Source organism: Daucus carota, chromosome 7, assembly GCF_001625215.2.
Source record: "Daucus carota subsp. sativus chromosome 7, DH1 v3.0, whole genome shotgun sequence".
NCBI lineage: Eukaryota > Viridiplantae > Streptophyta > Magnoliopsida > Apiales > Apiaceae > Daucus > Daucus carota.
Genome location: NC_030387.2, coordinates 40986992 through 41007247, shown reverse-complemented (window position 1 = coordinate 41007247; position 20256 = coordinate 40986992). Strand labels below are relative to the sequence as shown.

Sequence of the window (20256 nt, the reverse complement as noted above, 5' to 3'; positions counted from 1 at the left end):
GTCTGAAGTAGTACTAGTATTTTATTAATGAGGGGAAGTGAATAAGTGATTTTGTATGATCCTTTTTTGCAGGAGGGCTAGAGGGTTTTGCCAGTTGTGCAATAAAGGACATGACACCTACCCACCCCACAGGCACACAATATTTTAGCACCTGAATTTTAACGATTTTTAAATGGTTGATTATTTTGTATTTTTTTATAAATTTACGTATCAGGATTAATAATGATCAAGAGGATAATTCAATAATTATAATACAGATAATATATAATTTTTTTTAAAAGTTATAATTCATCGTGTGCACGCACAATCATGAGTGTTATGATGTCATAAATTTCTGCTCAGGTATCACGAATAACGAACATAAATATTATGAATAATATAAACTTTTTTTTATCACGTATAGCTGACAATGAATAAGTACCACGAATCACTAATATGAACTCACATCATATACAAAAATAAACAGAAAACCCTCTAAATAAATATATCAATTTATAAAGAGACATATTTTATTAATAGGGAGGGGAATCATATACTCATCTCTTTAAACAAACGGTAAAGTTTTATTTTGATCAAAATGGCTAACTTATCCTAAACTTTACATATAAATAAACGAAAAGATGCATACAGATGTCATAGCTGGTCACTAATTAGGCAGATTCATCATAATTAAACAAGCAAGTTGAAACTCCAACATTAAGTAAATAAAATACACAGTATAAAGCAAAGTTAAAGAAATAGACACAGTGCAAGAAAGTCATTATCAACTTTTCTAATCACACGATTATTTTCACAGGTTAAGTCTAATCTCACGTGCAAATGTGTATTTACAGTGAAGTCTTGAAAGAAATAAAGCAAAGTGAAAAAAGTCAAAGACAGGTAGCTGACCGGGTTGCTTAATTACTGTTATGATACTTTTTCTTCTCGAAAGCTTACAGTATATGCTTTGTTTGAAATAGTTAGCAATTAATTATTTATATTCCCTTCGTGCCATTTAAATGTTTAAATTTGAGTTAGAATGAAATTAAAAAATATATTAAAGTAAGAGTGAAAAGGTAATAAAAATAAAGGTAATGATATGACCAGTTGATATTTAATATATAAAATAAGTACAATAAATAAAAATAACGGGAGTAGTTGATTTTTATATTATAAAATTTTATTATATTTGATAAATTTTGAAATATAAAAAATTGGATTAGATATCTCAAAACGAAAAAGGACAAAAACAATTAATTTTTTTTCCCTTTTTCTCTTTTTAAATTAGTGGAATGAGATAAAATTGCTAACTAGCAAAGTATTAGAGAATTCATGAATTGGACATGTATATGGTATGGCTCAATCTCCTAAATTCAATTTCTTTTCCTTCTTCTCTTTTTAAATTAGTGGAATGAGATAAAATCCTAACTACCAAAGTATCATAGAATTCATCGACCAGACGTGTATATGGTATGGCTCAATCTCCTAAATTTTGGTGTTAAACATCTGAATTCCAACTACGCAGTACCTGATATCAGAGGATTCATCGATCAGACAGATTGTCGTTGGTAGTTTAGCAGCCTTAAAATCTGACTTGGTTTGCATTATACATTAACATATATGCACAAATTAAATTAAGGAAAGATATGTTATGACGGAGTAGTAAACAACGTTTTTCTACATTTTTAGCAATAGTCAAATATGCACATAATTTATATTTAATTCAATCACCCTCACTCGAGGAAGGCGGTTTTTGTGAAGGTGGATGCTTTGAAACCGGGGACTCAGGGGCACAACGTTGTGGTTAAGGTTGTGAGTAGTGAAGATGTGTTGAAGAAGGGTCAATCTAAGATTCCTTCTCTTAGGAAGACTCGCGTGTCTGAGTGTCTTGTTGGTGATGAAACTGCTTCTATCCTTTTCACTGCTCGTAACGATCAAGATTTACTCAATTCAAGTGGTGGAAATTCGGAGATTGAAAGAAAAGGCCATGCATGTTTTCTACTTCAGATTTACTCAACAATGCGTATCAATGCGTCATCCCGGATTTTGGTTCATCCCCGGATTTTGGTTCATCGAAGGATTTGCGTGGATAAAAGAGAATCGACATGGATGGCTTACATAATTCAAGAAAGTGTGAAATGGCGGTTCTTATCCGGTTTGATATCTCCGTTTCAGATCATTATCACCCATCGTCGACAAACAGAACTGTTTAGGTAAGTCCCGTGTGAAGAAAGCCATGGGCTAAGGTATTATATTCTTATTATAGCACACACTATTTTATTTATTGTGCACTAAGTCGGGGGTCTTCACGGAAACAGCCTCTCTACTTTAAGGGTAGGGGCAAGGCTGCGTACATCTTACCCTCCTCAGACCCTGCTCTAAGCGGGATATACTGAGTATGTTTGGTTTGGTTTGGTTATATATGGCTCAACATGCATCAAAATGTCATTCTGATTCAGAGAAAACTATATATAACATCAATGGCCAGTCAGGCACATACAGAGTGAGGAGCACACTGGTGCCTGTGGGAGTAACTCCACCTCGTTTCACTTGCAAAGTGATGCCAGCACTCGTCGTGGCGGTTCAAATGATCTTCTGGAGTGCAGAACAGCCAGATTATCCAGCAGCAGAACATCCCCCTTCTGCCAAGGAATGGCAACACTTTCCTCATCAAGAATCCTCAAGCAGTCGTAGATAATATGTGCTGGCAATGCTTGACCATCTCCGAATGTGACAGCTTTTACAGGATCATTTCGTGCATCTTTCCATCCGGTATATGCAGCAACCATGCTATTAAACCAAATCTTGCGTTGCCTTTCCTTGTCGTATTTGATTGCTGGAATTGGACCCATTATAGTCTTCACTGAATCCTCCATCCACTCCAACTTCATCCCCAGCTTAGCAGCTCTGTTAATCACCCAATATATACGTGAATTACTCTACACTTTATGATCTCTACTAGGTCTATAATTTTTTTCTAAAAATTGATTAGTACATCATTCCATTATTAGTTTTTGTTCCGAGAAGTTTCATCCAGTGACATCTAGAATATATGAACTTCAAACTAGAAGTAATAAGGTCGAAACTACAAACCTTTCCTCAGCAACGCTCTTGTCTTTGGTCAAAAACGTAGATTTCCAGCCACGGCCAATTGGAGACGAAGGATCATCATCTTCTCCCAGCACTCTTGTGTAGATCAATCCGGTATCTTCCAATTTTTCAACAAAGTCCGGGTACTTGTCCTTCATCCTCTCATAAATAATATGGCTAAGAACAATAGGTGTTTCTCCTCCGCTACCTGGTTCTACTTCACAAAAGAAGAACAATTTGGCCGGGAACTCGGGTACCTATCACAAAGGATTCACTAAGTTTCGCCCAATATGACCAGAACCGAAACACTTTCAATACAAATTACTAAAATACAACGTGCTATTCACTAACAATACCATATATTCAACCACACTACTGAGCAAAATTGCTAGAACCTAATACCTATATACAGTATGCGCCAAGAAAGTGCTCAACTATGATAAAAGCTAAAACTACATTCATAAATTGTGCTTAAGCATGCCAAATAACCTAGATTCTTAGTAGATTAATACAAGTACCTATTACAATCATTGTACACAAGCACACAGGGATAGCAATATAAGCACATTATGAAATTTGTACAATCGTATAACATGTAGTTTATATTAAGAATTTAAGTGATTTTTAACTTTTAAGTCGAAAGCATATTCTAACGCGGTCCTCTGTTTTTTATACAGGTTGTTTGACTTTTCTAGCTAATCTCAAAACAATTATATATAAATAATGAAGGGAGCATTAAAGATTTTTTTTTTTATTATATATTTTAAGAAGGTTTGTATCGGAGCAGGATGTACCTGAGCCATTTCATGATGAAACGGAATCTTCTGATCAGGAGGAGACTCATTAGCCGTAAAGACCCGTCCCACGACATTACTCCGCGGGGCGGCGCCACCAACATAAGGCAGCTCAAGAAACCCGAAAGCCTCGACAACATCATTGAAATCAGAAGCTGACACAACCGGGAAGCCCTTGAACAGGATCGCCCCTGTTTCACTAAGAAGACTTTCCAGGGCTGCTGCTGATGATTTTATAGCCTGTAAAACACTGGAAAAAGGAACTGTGTTGTTGGATAATTTTTCAGGGTTTGGTGACAGAACAGCCGGGAAGGTGATGCCATTGTTGTAGTGTTTTTGTTGAGGCAGTTTAACTGGTATGAACAAGCTTTCAGTTGACATGATGATGAATTTTGTTAAAAGATTAAAACCAGCGAAAGAAAATTATAAAATAAGGAGATAATAATGTGATCGTTGAAAGATAGGAATAGGATGAGTCATGCTTTGTCTTTTGTCTAGGTTCATTGCACCTTCATGAAAGTTGTGTACAGTGTTTTTTTTGGGGTGCTTTTTAAAAGACCTATTTTAAATTCGAAGTCAGGTTATTCAGTTTCATTTGTTAAACGACAAGCGAATGGAGTAGCTCTTCTCGTAGCTAAATTACCCTGTTCTCTAGATTTTCAAAAGGTGTTTACGTCTCCTCCAGATGTATTGTTGGAGACTCTTTTGTATGACATTTCGTATTAATGAAATTTGTCTTTTATTCAAAAAAAAAAAAAAACCTATTTAGGCTCTGTTTCGAAATATTGTTAAAAATTGTTGAGTTATTGGAAAAAATGTTGATACAAAAATTATTGTAGTAGAAATCAAATAACTGTCCGATAATATTTTTGATAACGTTAAAAGATAATATTTTTGGTGAGATTTGATATTGAAATTTACGAGTTTCTGTAAAAATTGAAATTCAGTTTGTTAAAAAACAGACCAACAATACAAAAGGCAGCTTTAATAACTTGGAGGCTACGGGAATAAATTCTCAGTAGGGCGCGAATTATTTGACCAGAGCAGGGCATATATAGTCCGAGCAGGAATATAATTTTATCCGAGTTTTCATGTTCTACTTATATATTGTGTCTTTCATCTCCTCTTCTTGATTATTCTTCTCACAGCTTCGTTGGTATTCTAAGGTGTCCGAGGAAGGTCCCAATCTTATATTATTCGATAATCAGGCAGTCCCTTTAGCTTCTTTTTTCTGGTAATCTCTTTATAATGCAATCAGCTTTTTTTAGCATACGTTTTTTATTTAAAATATAGACGTTATATTTGTTTCGATCAAGGAATTTTGTGATTTTAATAACTGTTTGCATGGCTAGTGATTTGAAATTATGGGTTTCGGATAAATTAATGTGTTTAGGATATTCAGAGTCTATGCTTGTGCAATATGTTGTTAGTGTTTCCAAGAACGCTAAATCACCTGCTGATATTGTTGATTCTGTTAAGGATGATTTGAAGGGCTGTGATGATGATGCATTGCGTGCTTTTGCACGAGAGTTGTTTGATAAATTTGATACGAGGGAGGTCGGAGAAAATGTTTATAATCGACGAGAAAGGGAGGCGGTTATGCTGGCCCAGAAGCAGAGGATGTATACTCTCTTAGAGAGTGATAATGATAATGATGATGATGATGATGATAATGTTGGTGAGGTTTCGGGAAAGAAGTGTTTTAGGAAGAGAGTTGAGTTTGAGGATGATGCGGATGAGGAGGATGTTGTGCCTAAAAGAAAGAAGATTGTTAAGGATGAAGGGGGTTCTGAGTCCGGGGAGGAGGAAGAGAGGCTGCGTGATCAGAGGGAGAGGGAGGAATTTGAGCAACGGATAAGGGCTCGGGAGGCAGGTGCAAAGAGGAAGCTGATTGAGTCGAAAGTTAGAGGGGAAGAGGATGAAGAGGGGAGCAGGAGAGGTAAGGCCTTGGCAAGAGATGATTTTGGGGCTTTGAGGAAAGTTTCTAGGTTTAACTATACCAAGAAAAGGGTGACAAAAAAGATAGAGCAGATGCAAGATGATTTGTGTCTGTTGGAGGGCGAGAAATTGACTGAAGCAGAACAATGCGAACTAAGTTACAAGAAGCAGTTATGTGAACTCGTTAAGAAGCAAGGTCACGAGGCTGATGAAATTGATGAGTACAGAATGCCTGATGCTTATGATCAAGAAGGTAGAGTGAATCAGGAGAAGAGATTTTCTGTGGCATTGGAGCGTTACAGGGAGGTAAAGGCTGATGACAGGATGCAGCCATTTGCGGAACAAAAAGCATGGGAGGATTATCAGGTTAACAAGGCAATCATGAAATTTGGATCAAAAGATAAAAAGCCGATGTCTGAATATGAGCTTATTTTTGAGAACCAGATTGAGTTTGTACGCGATGAATTGATTCGTGGTGAAATCTATGATGAAGAGCTATGTAATGAGCTGACCAACAAATCTGTAGCAAGATCAGCGTTTGAGAAGCTTCAGAGTGATAGGAAATTATTACCTGTTTATCCATATCGGGAGGAATTGCTGCAAGCTATAGAAAAACACCAGGTTCTTGTTGTTGTTGGGGAGACTGGTTCTGGAAAGACTACTCAGATACCCCAGTATCTCCATGAGGCTGGTTATACAAAACACGGAAAGATTGGATGTACACAGCCTCGACGAGTTGCTGCTATGAGTGTAGCTGCCAGAGCGTCTCAAGAAATGGGAGTTAAACTTGGGCATGAGGTTGGTTATGCCATCCGCTTTGAAGACTGCACTTCTGAGAAAACAGTTATCAAATACATGACAGATGGAATGTTACTTCGAGAGTTTCTTGGGGAGCCTGATCTTTCAAGTTACAGCGTGGTGATAGTGGATGAGGCTCATGAAAGAACGGTGTGCACTGACGTGTTGTTTGGTTTAGTTAAGGATATTGCTCGGTTTCGTCCTGATCTTAAGTTGATCATCTCAAGTGCAACTCTTGATGCGGTGAGGTTCAGTGATTATTTTGATAGTGCTCCAATCTTTAAAGTGCCTGGCAGAAGCTTTCCTGTTGAAATTCATTACACGAAAGCCCCGGAAGCTGATTACTTGGATGCAGCAATTGTTACTATTCTTCATATTCATGTCACTGAATCCCCCGGAGATGGTGATATACTGGTCTTTCTTACTGGTCAGGAGGAAATTGAGTCGGCTGAGGAGATTCTTAAGCAACGGACTAAAAGTCTGGGAACAAAAATTGCAGAGCTGATTATATGCCCAATATATGCAAACCTTCCAACAGAGCAGCAAGCCAAAATATTTGAGCCTGCTCCAGAGGGTGCGCGGAAAGTTGTTCTGGCAACAAATATTGCAGAAACATCATTGACAATTGATGGGATAAAGCATGTCATAGATTCAGGTTTTGTGAAGATAAAATCTTACAATCCTCGTACAGGCATGGAGTCCTTATTGGTAACACCTATCTCCAAAGCATCTGCAAATCAAAGGGCTGGCCGGTCTGGTCGAACAGGGCCTGGAAAATGCTTTCGACTCTACACTCTCCACAACTATCGTCATGACATGGAAGATAATACTGTCCCAGAGATTCAGAGAACCAACCTTGCTAATGTTGTTCTTAGTTTAAAGAGCCTAGGCATTAGTGACGTGTCAGAGTTCGACTTCATGGACCCACCAGCACAAGAATGTTTGTTGCAAGCTTTGAAGCTTTTATATGCTCTGGGAGCACTAAATAGAAAGGGTGAGCTAACAAAAGTAGGTAGAAAAATGGCTGAGTTTCCTCTCGATCCCATGCTATCTAAGATGATTATTGCATCTGATAAGTACAAGTGTTCTGAAGAGATCATATCAATAGCTGCAATGCTTTCGACAGGAAGTTTGATATTTTATCGTCCTAAGAAAAAATTGGTTCATGCAGACAATGCCAGAAAGCTGTTTTATACTGGTAATGTTGGAGATCATGTCGCATTACTTAATGTTTACAGGTCATGGAAGGAAAATGACTACTCACATCAGTGGTGCTACGAGAACTATGTTCAGGTCAAGAGCATGAAGCGTGCTAGAGACATACGAGAACAGTTGGCTGGATTATTGGAGCGTGTTGAAATTGAATTGACATCCGATCCTGGTGATTTGGAAGCTATACAGAAAGCCATTACATCAGGATACTTTCCAAACTCTGCAAGGCTGCAGAAGAATGAATCGTACAAAACTTTTAAATATAGTCAGACTGCTCATATCCATCCGAGTTCTGGATTAGCATTGAAATTTCCAAAACTGGTTGTCTACCATGAACTAGTACTCACAACTAAAGAGTACATGCGCCAGGTAACTGAATTGAAACCAGAGTGGCTGGTCGAGATTGCTCCTCACTTTTATCGGCTAAAGGATGTGAAAGACTCGGAAGCAAAAAAGAAAAGGCCAAGTGCAGAGGGTGGTCTTGACATCTGATATGAGGATATAGTGGTTAGGTTAATTCTGGCCAATCTACTACTTGATCATTATGAAAGTTGATGACAGTAAAACCTACTTGTTTCCTATGTACATTCCTTTATGAATGTTTTCTATTGCTAGTTATGATATGATTCTTCACAAGATCTGACTTTAGATTAATTACTTATGACATATGGCAAACTAATTCTGGTTCTTGCTAGTCTGCAGAAACAAGGGGGCTTTCGTTCTGTTGAGCATCGTCATGGCTAATGGCTATGGTCAGGGGAAGAACCATTCATAGCCAGCGCGGGGCAATTTTAACACAAATTAAACCAGAAGGTCTAACCATGATCAATGAGCAAAGCTAGAAAGAGGTAATAATATTTCATACTATCAATCACATAAAATTATACATTTAATTTCCCCACAGTTTTATTAGTGACTAGAAAACAGCTTGGGGGAAAGGCTTAATACAGTTTTGTTCGGGTTAGTTCTTTATTTAGGCCGGCTTGCTGTCTCCAGAGGCCCGGCTTGCCTTGCCAACTGATACAGAAATAATGAATAGATCAACACCAGTGAAAAGCAATGAACAAAGTGTTCTGAATATAAACCTGATTGATCGAATAATACTGATATATGAAACCTGGAAATAAGCTTCAAGCTTCTTTTTAAGTGTTGCATATTCTTTCTTGAGTTGTCTGTAAGTCCTCCTGCATCTGCACAGTTTTGATTAATGCAAATTATCATAATAAAATCTAAAACTGCATAATCGCTTTGTTAATCCTAAATCCACATGTTTTCACTTGTTCAGAGAAGCGCAATTTTAAACTACTACTCAAGAACAGGGGAAGTGTTATTTATGAAGGCGAAGTGATAATTTAAATTCATAAATAACTTTTTTTGGTCAAGTAAATTGTAAATAAATTAAAACATAAACCGATAGGATTACTATAAAATATTCAGAGATAGGTATATACCCTTCTGCATTTCCAGTCCGGCAGTGTTCTTGAAATTGTGTGCTCTCATTCTTCACCTTCTTAGCACCAATGCTGCATTAAAGAGAGGTTAAAGGCTTAAAGCATCCTTGTAATTCTATATATCGAAGCAAAAGAATATTCACAGTATATTTTTTTGTTACTAGAACTCTATAACTTATAGTATATATATTACCTTGAGCTACTTCCCCTGAATTGGTGCATTAGATTGTCCAACTTTGCGAAATCAAGAGGGTACTTATCCCTGCACAGACACGAATATGCAAGCCTAGTTAGAGCTTCATGACATGCAAGCCTCTGCAGTTTACAGTGTGCTCGTATTCTTGCAGTATCAATGTACTCACAGTGCTTGATCTATATTCAACATTTGTCGGGCTGAATCACGATAGTATGATGCAGCAATTTCTTCCACAAAATTAGGGTTACTATCATCCTGCAACTCCTCCAGCTGAATAAACTGTTCATCAAGAAAGCCCTGCAAGTACTCTTCACTTTTATGAGTAAATTAAATCTCATATATCTTGTATGTGCTACTTAAACTTGTGAGTTAAGCCTATATATCATCAGATTCTGACATAATTATTAAGAATGCAGATTTAACACATGCATGCATGGATTATGCGATACCTTATGAACCATGAATCGGCATGATTTACCTCAGTGATACAGAGAAGAAAAGTAGTAGTTAACGTCGAAGAGACATTACCTGATCCAGAAGGGACTTTCTCATACTAGCAAGCCGTCTATGCATTTTTGGAAGTGAAATTAAGACTTGTTATCAAACACTTGAATTAAGTTTATCAAGTTTGGAATGCCAACAAGGGTTTATATAACATAGCATCTGTGGCATGGAATAACACACACACACTCAGAAAGAAGAATCTAAGAACACGACAAGAAAAGACACATATACGTAGAACTATATTTAAGTCCGACCTCTGTTATTCTGCAAGCTCTGCTCCATATAATTTACTACTTCCTCCGTTTCAAAATAAGTGACACATTTTTTTCCTATCTGCACAAAGTAAAAATGACACTTAATATTTGGGATGGCGTAATAACAACAGAGTATGCGCTAAAAACTTAAGAACTATGTTTATATTTTAGTTTCCTATATATTTTAAACTTGTTAAAATAATATATACTCTATATAAAGTTTATTAGTTTAAGAAATTTTGATGAATCCTAATAATGTTATAGTGCACCTCTCGTTTATGTTGATATATTCTCAAAGTCGTAGGATTTGTAGATATTAAAGTCGTGAAATTTGTATTCTAAAGAAATTTGTAATCAAATGATACTAAAACCGTGAAATTTGTAATGGAACATGACCGTGGGCACTGAGTGACGTGTATATGTTTGAGCGCGTGTTTTCTTCCTGTTCAATTACTCAGAACGGATCACGCACGCAAAACACACACATCATTGCAATATAGATGCTACCTACGTACTAAAGATAGCTTATGCTTAATCTACAGCTGCTGATATGCTGCAGGTAGAGGTGGCCAAACGGGCCAAATCGTCCGGCCCGACCGGAACCGAACCGTCTTTTTAACCGCCCCGAAACCGTATAAATACGGTTCGATTCAAAACCGACCGAATCGTTACTCAACACGGGCCGAATATGGGTTATAAAATATAAAATCGAACCGTAACCGGCCCGGAACCGTTAGAATTCGTTTAAACCGTAAAACCGTCGAATCTGTAACCGCCCGGACCGAACCGTGAACCGTGTAATTTAATTATTTTATTAATTTATAATGGTATATTTTTAATTATTTTGATGAAAAATTTGCAACGAGTGCTGGGATAAAATTATTTTATTTTGTTACCATGCAATTAATTATCAATAAATTGTAAACTAATAAATAATTTACTTAACGGAAACAAAATTAACTAAATTATTTTGTAAAGAAAATTACTGAAATTTAAAAATTAAAACGAAATAAAATTTTATATTTTAAAACATAAAATTTTATATTTTAAAACGAAATAAAAAAGTTTATATTTTAATACACTCGATATTATATATTTTAAAACGAAATTTATTATTAAATTAAAGATAAACCGTTTAATAAATAAAAAACAAAAGGTTAGAATTTCCACTACTTCTGCTCCTGTAGCTCCTGCTTCTAATACTATGCTTAGAGAATTTTTTTCTTATAACTATGAATTAGACGAGGATTTTGAAATATTAACATGGTGGAGAAATCATGAGATACAATTTCCAGTTTTAGCTAAAATTGCAAGGGACGTATTAGTAGTCCCTGCCTCTACAATTGCATCGGAGTCGGCTTTTAGTGCAGGTAGAAGAGTTTTAGACGAGAAGAGAACAAGTCTCGCGCCAGATGCGGTAAAGATTTGCGTTTGTAAAAAGGATTGGGACCAAGCTGCTAAAAGACAACAATGACTAAAAGAAGATGACTCGGACGGTGAAGAAGATCTTTGGATGTTGATGGATACTACGTCCGAAGAGGGCAATTCTTCAAATGAACAAGAAGAATAAATGCAAATTTCTTTCGTCATGTATTTCTTTATTTAGTTTGTATAAGTGGTTTGTTCCGTTGAATTTTTTAGAGAGGAGTCCTCTCAAATTATTTGTAAAACTTTTTTCCAATTAATAAAATTTATAAGAGGTACTGCCCTCTTTTTACCATTTATTTGTTAGTTTATAATAATTTATTATTAATTAAATTAAACAATTAAATTTCATTGCAAAAGTCATCCGTTGCACACTTAAATGGAAAACAAACCACTTGCACTAAAAAACAAAAAAAAACACAATCATTAACTCACCTACTGTGACTACCAACTAAAGGCTATGTCTATGTGTACTGCCTAGTGTGAGTGACTGAGTGGCCTATCCGCTTAAACCGCGGCATGAACCGCCTGAACCGCGACCCGCGTCGAACCGTCTAACCCGCTTAACCGCCAAACCCGTACAATCCGTATAAGACGGTTCCGGTTTCCAATTTCTTCAGCCCGGCCCGGCACGGACCGGACCGCCAACCTAGACGGGCCGGTTACGGTTCCACCAGTGACGGTTCGGAAACCGTCTGAACCGGCCCGAACCACCCCGGCCCGCCCGAATGGCCGGCTCTAGCTGCATGTAGAGGTGGCCAAACGGGCCAAACCGTCCGGCCCGACCGGAACCGAACCGTCTTTTTAACCGCCCCGAAACCGTATAAATACGGTTCGGTTCAAAACCGACCGAATCGTTACTCAACACGGGCCGAATACGGGTTATAAAATATGAAACCGAACCGTAACCGGCCCGGAACCGTTAGAATTCGTTTAAACCGTCTCGTTTAAACCGTAAAACCGTCGAATCTGTAACCGCCCGGACCTAACCGTGAACCGTGTAATTTAATTATTTTATTAATTTATAATGGTATATTTTTAATTATTTTGATGAAAAATTTGCAACGAGTGCTGGGATAAAATTATTTTATTTTGTTACCATGTAATTAATTATCAATAAATTGTAAACTAATAAATAATTTACTTAACGGAAACAAAATTTACTAAATTATTTTGTAAAGAAAATTACTGAAATTTAAAAATTAAAACGAAATAAAATTTATATTTTAAAACGAAATAAAAAAGTTTATATTTTAATACACTCGATATTATATATTTTAAAACGAAATTTATTATTAAATTAAAGATAAACCGTTGAATAATAAATAAAAAACAAAAGGTTAGAATTTCCACTACTTCTGCTCCTGTAGCTCCTGCTTCTAATACTATGCTTAGAGAATTTTTTTCTTATAACTATGAATTGAACGAGGATTTTGAAATATTAACATGATGGAGAAATCATGAGATACAATTTCCAGTTTTAGCTAAAATTGCAAGGGACGTATTAGTAGTCCCTGCCTCTACAATTGCATCGGAGTCGGCTTTTAGTGCAGGTAGAAGAGTTTTAGACGAGAAGAGAACAAGTCTCGCGCCAGATGCGGTAAAGATTTGCGTTTGTAAAAAGGATTGGGACCAAGCTGCTAAAAGACAACAAGGACTAAAAGAAGATGACTCGGACGGTAAAGAAGATCCTTGGATGTTGATGGATACTACGACCGAAGAGGGCAATTCTTCAAATGAACAAGAAGAATAAATGAAAATTTCTTTCGTCATGTATTTCTTTATTTAGTTTGTATAAGCGGTTTGTTCCGTTGAATTTTTTAGAGAGGAGTCCTCTCAAATTATTTGTAAAACTTTTTTCCAATTAATAAAATTTATAAGAGGTACCGCCCTCTTTTTACCATTTATTTATTAGTTTATAATAATTTATTATTAATTAAATTAAACAATTAAATTTCATTGCAAAAGTCATCCGTTGCACACTTAAATGGAAAACAAACCACTTGCACTAAAAAACAAAAAAAAACACAATCATTAACTCAACTACTGTGACTACCAACTAAAGGCTATGTCTATGTGTACTGCCTAGTGTGAGTGACTGAGTAGCCTGTCCGCTTAAACCGCGGCATGAACCGCCTGAACCGCGACCCGCGTCGAACCGTCTAACCCGCTTAACCGCCAAACCCGTACAATCCGTATAAGACGGTTCCGGTTTCCAATTTCTTCAGCCCGGCCCGGCACGGACCGGACCGCCAATCTAGACGGGCCGGTTACGGTTCCACCAGTGACGGTTCGGAAACCGTCTGAACCGGCCCGAACCGCCCCGGCCCGCCCGAATGGCCGGCTCTAGCTGCGTGTCAGTTCCTCCTCTGAGAGAAGAAGATACTCGAAGCACATAATTCACACCGTTGTAAACTTGTAGCTACTCCACCTGTCCAGAATCTCAACAGAACTCAATCTCCAACTTATTATCAATCTTGGTTTTTATACATATACCAAATTTGCATCTTTTGGAATTTAATTTTGTGTGTATTATAATCTTTGTTTAGGAAGTAGGTAGGAGCAAATGTGTCTTGCTAGTGCCCTGAAGTTCATGGCGCTAGTCGAATTTATTTTCAGAATCCTAATTCAAGTGCTTTATATATATTTTATCAATTTATACACATAGATAAATCTGAAATTAAGGATCCTAAAATTTCGGGATATTGATCGCAATTCTTGTCCGTCTATAGAAGCGGCTATGTTGGTTGTGCGGGTTCCTTCCTGTAGCGTTTACTTTTAAAGGCTACGTGTTGTCACTTCTAAAGCTCCTTTTGCTAAAAGAACTAAAGAAAGCTGTATTTGGTATGGGTGGAGTAAGATCAGAATATGAATGTGTGTTTAGAGGGGCACACATTTGTTCATCATGCATATATTTATCTCTTATTTTTATACGAATCCCACAATGGATTAATATGGTATAACAACGGCAAAAAGTCATTCTGTTCGATCATGATTCGATGTTTATCACTAGTATTTTGTTGTATTCTGGCTAGTATAAACTCATATGTGCCGCAAAAATCTTTTACTGCTCAGTTAAAATAATTCTGTCATTTGTCAAAAAAAAAAAAAAAAAAATTATCCTCTTATTTTTCTATATGTCGAGAAATGAGTCTAGTAACGGGAAGGCTGTCTTACTCCCCGCTTAATGGAAGTCGAGAGTTCGAATCTTGTGAGAACAAGATTGGTTCGCTCCATATATCGGAGATCGAGAGTTCGAATCATAACTGACAAGATGGGATTCCGATCTTATTAAAGACAAGATAAGTGGTCTTACCGTTGGTCGAGAGTTCAAATCTCCAAATGAGGTTTTATTAAACACAAGATGAGTGGTCCTCAGTGGCGGACGCAGACTAGAAGTATAAGGGGGGCCAGATGTATATAAACAAAGATGGGGGGGCTATATTTAGATTTTACAACTGATTATACAACTAATATACAGAGACTATATACTACTACTACTATGCTGCTGGAAGGATGGGGGGGCCAAGGCCACCCATGGTCTTACACTCGGTCCGCCCCTGGTGGTCCTCTTATCGAACATCGAGAGTTCAAATCTTGTCAAGGATTACTGGAGGTCGAGAGTTCGAATCTTGTTAAAGACAAGATAGGTGTGTGAGTGTACTTAGTTATAAAAAAATAAAATAAGATCTCCTGTAATGCATGATGTATCTGGCCGCAAAAACAATCATTTTGTGCTAAAGAATAATCCGAGAAATGGAAGAAACAGGATTGATGCAATCAATCACAATCTAGCTTTAGGGAACTTTTCATCTGTTATTGCTGGTTGATCTAATCATGACAGATGATTTGCAGAATCTATTCTACAAATCTAAGTTGCTGGAATTAATCCCTTGTTTGGTACTTCGACAATAATTGATGGGAATAACTACAGTTATTCTCCACCCCTTACAATGATGTGCAGCTACGTAAACTGTGGGACAATTGTCTAAATACAATTTTTCTTTCGATGAACAGGAGGCCTAGGGTTTAAGCGGCTCCTGAGAAACATAGAAAGCGTTTTGCAAACTACTGCAAAAAGTGAAGAATAAAATAAAAGGGCGCATTGCTAATATTTATCACATTCTTCGAACCCCTAATATGTTAAATAATAAAAGAATGAAGTTTTACGTTATATACTGCTACCTAGCAAGTGTTTGAGTCTTTAAGTTACATAAACATATAACTGAACAACACATTTATACAGATATAGTACTGACCTTAGCCCGAACTGAAGTTTATAGTTTTAACTCCATTCAAACTGCTTGAATTACGCTACTACCATTTCCCTTACTTACATCTGAAGCAGAAACTGGAGTGCTGGGATGAAAAGCTGATTGCCTTGATGGTTCGCCTAATAGCTTTAAGGTAAGAGCTGAAGGCTCCATACGGCTTGTGTCAGTTTCTCCAATACTTAATTGGGACATTCCCACTAGTTCATCTACATTAACAGGTTCTTTTCGAAGCACAGCAATTGGCTTGAGGACCTCGTGATGAGATGCCTCTGTTCCTTTCTCTTCTTCGAGGATAGATGCACTTGATGGCCACAATTGAAATGTAACAGGTATATAAGCTGGGTAAAACGACGGAATTACCTGTTGAATCTCAGCTTCTGCTTGAGTTGTAACACTTTCTTTGATATCTTCAACCATTTCTGCCCGAGGGTCTTCCATATGAGTATCTTCAGTAGATCCATAATCTGTTTTGAGAGAGAGACCCAGCGAAGGCAGTGAGTTCTTTTTATCGTTTTCTATTGCTTGGGGAGGTAGCATGAACTGTTCTTCCACCACAGGCGGTGTGAGAACCAGCGAAGGCAGTGAGCTCTTTTTATCAGTTTCTACTGCTTGGGGAGGTAGCATGAACTGCTCTTCCACCACAGGTGGTGTATCTGTCACCTGAAAACAAATAACATTAAGACACCGGGTAGGAAGAAAAGATTTTATTCAATGAGACCATAACTAGCTTAATTCTAATCAATACTAACAGGGTCGTAGCTACAGAAATCAGTTGGTGAGCCGAAAAATTTAAAGTGCCACTAGCTTCCAAACATTTTATGTAAATAATTATGTGAATTTAAACCCAGTGAGACCAGAATGCTAATACATATTTCTCGATTTTAAAATTTGAAATAAGGGGAAAAACTAAAAAAAAACTTTAAAACTTGGGCTACAGTGGGAATTAGCTAATTTAGTGCAGGGGAATTGTAAATTTCCTCCAAAAGATTCACTCTCAAACATGCAAGGATAAACACATATTTAACTAATGTCGGACACATGACTTAATTGAGATTTAGATTGTGTTAAACCTTGGGGGCATATGGATCAAGGCTAGTTAGCGTGAATCAGAATCTCATTCTTTGGTTGAAGGTTTTATCTTTTAAATGATTGGAATGCTTATGAGTTCCAATATCTATTTGTTGAGCCATAGGTGTCCGACTTCAACACTATCTACAAATATACTACCACATTCAATGTTCCACGCATTTACAAAATTGTTACCATAGTAGAAGTTTCTAATAAAAACAGCACACTATAGTTAATATATATGAGTTCAAGTTAAGTGCAGTAAGTTGCCCCCACTGACTATAAGTGTAGGCAGCTACTGTACGCCATTGGATACTAACTGGTACATGTGGTGAACGTGTATAGCCATAGGATGATTATATACTTGGAGCGAACTAAACTAGAGGCAAAAGATATATTATACAGTTCAAGTTAATACAAAGAAAGTAACAGAATTGTATACTTCATCACAACAAACTATAAACCAAATAAAATGTGTATAAAAGACAAATAATTTCAGATACCATGTCAAAAAGGCTCGATCTTCTCTTTCTCCGAGTCGAATTGGTCTGACGAATGAAGTACTTTTGAGCATGGCTTGCTACTTGTGTCGGAGTCCTCGAAATTACGAAATTGCGTGATATGCCCCGCCAGTCTCCTTTCCCTAATTTCTGGAGACCAAGAAGGAACATCCTGTGCTCCTCTTCTGTCCATGGAGTGCCTATATGTACCAGACAGTGGGATTTTAGAAAATAGAACATCTCACAAAGTCAGAGGTTCTAAAAGAAATTATAATATATGTCAATCGTTCCTTGGCACGCAGGTGGTTAATTCTGAACTCAGGAAACTATAGTTAAGAACTACGGAAAGAGTGAAGACAATATCACACTGATATGCAGACAAAATCAACCTGGGCACCATATTAGTTTCCATATACACCAAGCCACAATAATGTACTGTGTTCTGGGAGATTATTTAATCAACTGTAAGATGAGATTTAGGGGTAAAGGTAACACTACGAGGAGGATAATTGATCGCATTATTCACTTCAAAATTTTGGCGAGTAATTATACTAGAACTGATAAAGTTTTCCAGGCACTACAGCAGGTTCCAAATTTAAGTGTCTTGCCCATATCTAAACATATTTCATTTGGACTAAATCAGATTAGATTTCACCCATAAGCTATAGAGAGATAGAGGCTCTTAAGTTAAGTAAATCTTACAGGGCCAAAACAATAATTATTCATTTTAACAGCGAATAGATAAATCACCTTGGTTAAAATACTATGATGAATTATGAATGAGCTACAAGTTCATTTTCCCATATCTTAACACAAGACAGTAGTAAGTTGTAATATACTCATCATCATTCCATATTCATCAGAAGGTGATCAAAGTGGCAAGATTTGTATTAGTCTCTATGTTTGACATAATTAATTTGTTTCCCTGTATTAACACAGATGCATGTTGTTATTGTGTAAATGCATACTAGTGGTACTTACTTTATATGAATGTGTACGAGTATTTATTTGAAGTTGAGCTATAATAATTGTTCTTCCCATGACATAATGCTAAACTGTTTGACTAAAGAACCAAATGACAAATTGATACAACAACGATGATCACAACATAATGCTCATAAACAAACACAACCAAAACGCTTAAATAAAGAATAAAAACAAACATTATATACAATATAAACGAAGAGAGACTGGGTGGATGAAAACATGATGCAGTGGCAAGTACAAAGAAGCTTTCAGTCACTCTAACAATCAATTCCACATTACATATATGCACAGAAAGATCAAAGAATTAACCTTTCTTGCAAATCAATTCCACATAAATTCACACATTTAAAAAATCCACCTTTTTTCTGAGTTCGAAACCAAGATGATCAAAATCAACATTCTAATCATTACCGTAAATCAAAAGAACTACTTTTAAAATTCACATAAAATTCTAAATAAAGATCAAAGCTTTAGCCTTTCTTGCAAATTAATTCCATATACATTCACCCATAAAGAGTTCGAGACCGAGATATCATTATCGAAATCAAGATTCTAATCATTACCCCAAATTAATAGAAGAACTTTAAAAAATTCACATAAATTCCAAATAAAGATCATAGCTTTAAGCTTCATTGCAGATTCCATATACATTTACACATAAAGAGTTCGAGACCGAGATTATCACAACCAAATTCTAACCATTACCCCATACAAAACTAGAACTTTTAAATTTCACATAAAATTTTAAATAAAGATCAAAGATTAAAGAATCCACCTTTCTTGCGTTCGACACGGCGATTAGTGGAGCAAGAAGCATGAGCCGGGTCATCAGACAAGTACTCATCAGGCACATGGGTCGGGTCAAGAAGAGCATCACAAGGAGAGCCAGGAGGGTTTGGAGAAACAGCAGAAAAAGCTGAAAGATTGCCCATACTAGCACTCTTCTTGATGATTGACCCATCTGTGAGCCTGACCCCAAACAGCCTCACTCCAGGGGCTGTGGGCCCACCTGGTCTGGTGGGGCAGGTTCTTGAGTTGTGGCCATTGTTGCTGCAATGGGAGCATCGCCGAGTCATTTGGGTGGAACTCGGCCTCTGCAGCAACTCAGTTGAATTGTCAACTTGAAAATGCAATGGTTGTGTGTGATTATATATGGAGAGAGAGAGAGAGAGAGAGAGAGAGAGATGGTGTGTGTAGAGGTTGAATGTGTAAGAAATTGTAAAAGAGGGGAGGAGGAGGAGTTTGTGGAGGAGAAAGATTTGAAGAGGTCTTAGGATTGGTTTAATGAGTTGAGTATGAAATGTGTTGTGATCATTTTCTAGTTTCTAGGAAGATGGGTAAGAACATTTCTATCTTATCTTGCCTTTACTTCTTCGTTAATCTTCAAATTATTATTAATCCATTAATGAAGTGTTTGGTAGCATAATTAAAAATATAATATTTAATATAGGATACTCAGTAAAAAAATGTATTTATTATATTGAGTGTGCGCGTCTCCGTGTAATTTTGGAAGGGTGACTAGCACATCATTCACTTTTTATTTAAATTCATATTCTTCACAAAATAAAATTTTATGAAAAACAACTAAACTTATCATGACCAACTCGTATCATTTTTGAAATAATATATTAGATATTTTTGAATTCTATAATGAGGGATACCCGTTTTTTATCATTAATAATAACGGAGTCTTTATTAGAAAAGATTGTGAAATATTTTAAAATTATTCTTTTTCATAGTTTTTTTTATTAAAAGCATAATCATGATAAATGGGGTGGAATTGAAT

At 36.7% G+C, this 20256-nt stretch overlaps 4 protein-coding genes across 8 annotated transcripts; 1 reads left to right on the top strand and 3 right to left on the bottom strand.

Moving 5' to 3' along the window:
* Nucleotides 1-2412: 2412 nt before the first annotated feature.
* LOC108193532 (clavaminate synthase-like protein At3g21360) lies at nucleotides 2413-4384 on the bottom strand. The gene is made up of 3 exons (XM_017360234.2): nucleotides 3864-4384; nucleotides 3073-3326; nucleotides 2413-2886 (listed from the first exon to the last, which is right to left on the bottom strand). The coding sequence occupies exons 1-3, from the start codon at nucleotides 4242-4244 to the stop codon at nucleotides 2526-2528; spliced, it is 996 nt and encodes a 331-aa protein (XP_017215723.1). The 5' UTR covers nucleotides 4245-4384; the 3' UTR covers nucleotides 2413-2525.
* A 448-nt stretch (nucleotides 4385-4832) lies between these two features.
* LOC108193461 (pre-mRNA-splicing factor ATP-dependent RNA helicase DEAH1) lies at nucleotides 4833-9859 on the top strand. Of its 5 annotated transcripts, none has more exons than XM_064081309.1 (3): nucleotides 4833-5097; nucleotides 5343-8659; nucleotides 9488-9859. In XM_064081309.1, exon 2 carries the CDS (start codon nucleotides 5463-5465, stop codon nucleotides 8301-8303), a length of 2841 nt encoding a protein of 946 aa, XP_063937379.1. In that variant the 5' UTR covers nucleotides 4833-5097; nucleotides 5343-5462; the 3' UTR covers nucleotides 8304-8659; nucleotides 9488-9859. The 5 variants fall into 5 exon arrangements, with proteins under 5 accessions (XP_063937379.1, XP_063937378.1, XP_063937377.1 ...); XM_064081308.1 differs by lacking the exon at nucleotides 4833-5097 and having other exon boundaries at nucleotides 5112-8318; nucleotides 8514-8659; XM_064081307.1 differs by lacking the exon at nucleotides 4833-5097 and having other exon boundaries at nucleotides 5112-8393; nucleotides 8514-8659.
* Nucleotides 8506-10153, bottom strand: LOC108193462 (histidine-containing phosphotransfer protein 4). Its single transcript, XM_017360123.2, has 6 exons — nucleotides 9987-10153; nucleotides 9625-9755; nucleotides 9456-9524; nucleotides 9263-9334; nucleotides 8929-9001; nucleotides 8506-8828 (listed from the first exon to the last, which is right to left on the bottom strand). Exons 1-6 carry the CDS (start codon nucleotides 10029-10031, stop codon nucleotides 8781-8783), a joined length of 438 nt encoding a protein of 145 aa, XP_017215612.1. The 5' UTR covers nucleotides 10032-10153; the 3' UTR covers nucleotides 8506-8780.
* A 5631-nt stretch (nucleotides 10154-15784) lies between these two features.
* Nucleotides 15785-19789, bottom strand: LOC108193653 (transcription factor MYBS3). Its single transcript, XM_017360403.2, has 3 exons — nucleotides 19246-19789; nucleotides 17487-17683; nucleotides 15785-16575 (listed from the first exon to the last, which is right to left on the bottom strand). The coding sequence occupies exons 1-3, from the start codon at nucleotides 19544-19546 to the stop codon at nucleotides 15937-15939; spliced, it is 1137 nt and encodes a 378-aa protein (XP_017215892.1). The 5' UTR covers nucleotides 19547-19789; the 3' UTR covers nucleotides 15785-15936.
* Nucleotides 19790-20256: the final 467 nt, after the last annotated feature.

Excerpts from the sequence above, each read along its gene's own strand:
- LOC108193532 (XM_017360234.2), bottom strand. The coding sequence starts at position 4,244 with ATGTCAACTGAAAGCTTGTTCATACCAGTTAAACTGCCTCAACAAAAA. Across the intron at positions 3,327-3,863 it reads TTCATCATGAAATGGCTCAG|GTACCCGAGTTCCCGGCCAA; the intron begins GTACATCCTGCT and ends CCTTTGTGATAG. Across the intron at positions 2,887-3,072 it reads AAGAGCGTTGCTGAGGAAAG|AGCTGCTAAGCTGGGGATGA; the intron begins GTTTGTAGTTTC and ends GGTGATTAACAG.
- LOC108193461 (XM_064081308.1), top strand. The coding sequence starts at position 5,208 with ATGGCTAGTGATTTGAAATTATGGGTTTCGGATAAATTAATGTGTTTA.
- LOC108193462 (XM_017360123.2), bottom strand. The coding sequence starts at position 10,031 with ATGCATAGACGGCTTGCTAGTATGAGAAAGTCCCTTCTGGATCAG. Across the intron at positions 9,525-9,624 it reads TTGAATATAGATCAAGCACT|GGATAAGTACCCTCTTGATT; the intron begins GTGAGTACATTG and ends GTGTCTGTGCAG. Across the intron at positions 9,335-9,455 it reads TTCAGGGGAAGTAGCTCAAG|CATTGGTGCTAAGAAGGTGA; the intron begins GTAATATATATA and ends TCTTTAATGCAG.
- LOC108193653 (XM_017360403.2), bottom strand. The coding sequence starts at position 19,546 with ATGACTCGGCGATGCTCCCATTGCAGCAACAATGGCCACAACTCAAGA. Across the intron at positions 17,684-19,245 it reads CCGTGTCGAACGCAAGAAAG|GCACTCCATGGACAGAAGAG; the intron begins GTGGATTCTTTA and ends TGGTACATATAG. Across the intron at positions 16,576-17,486 it reads GATCGAGCCTTTTTGACATG|GTGACAGATACACCACCTGT; the intron begins GTATCTGAAATT and ends ATTTGTTTTCAG.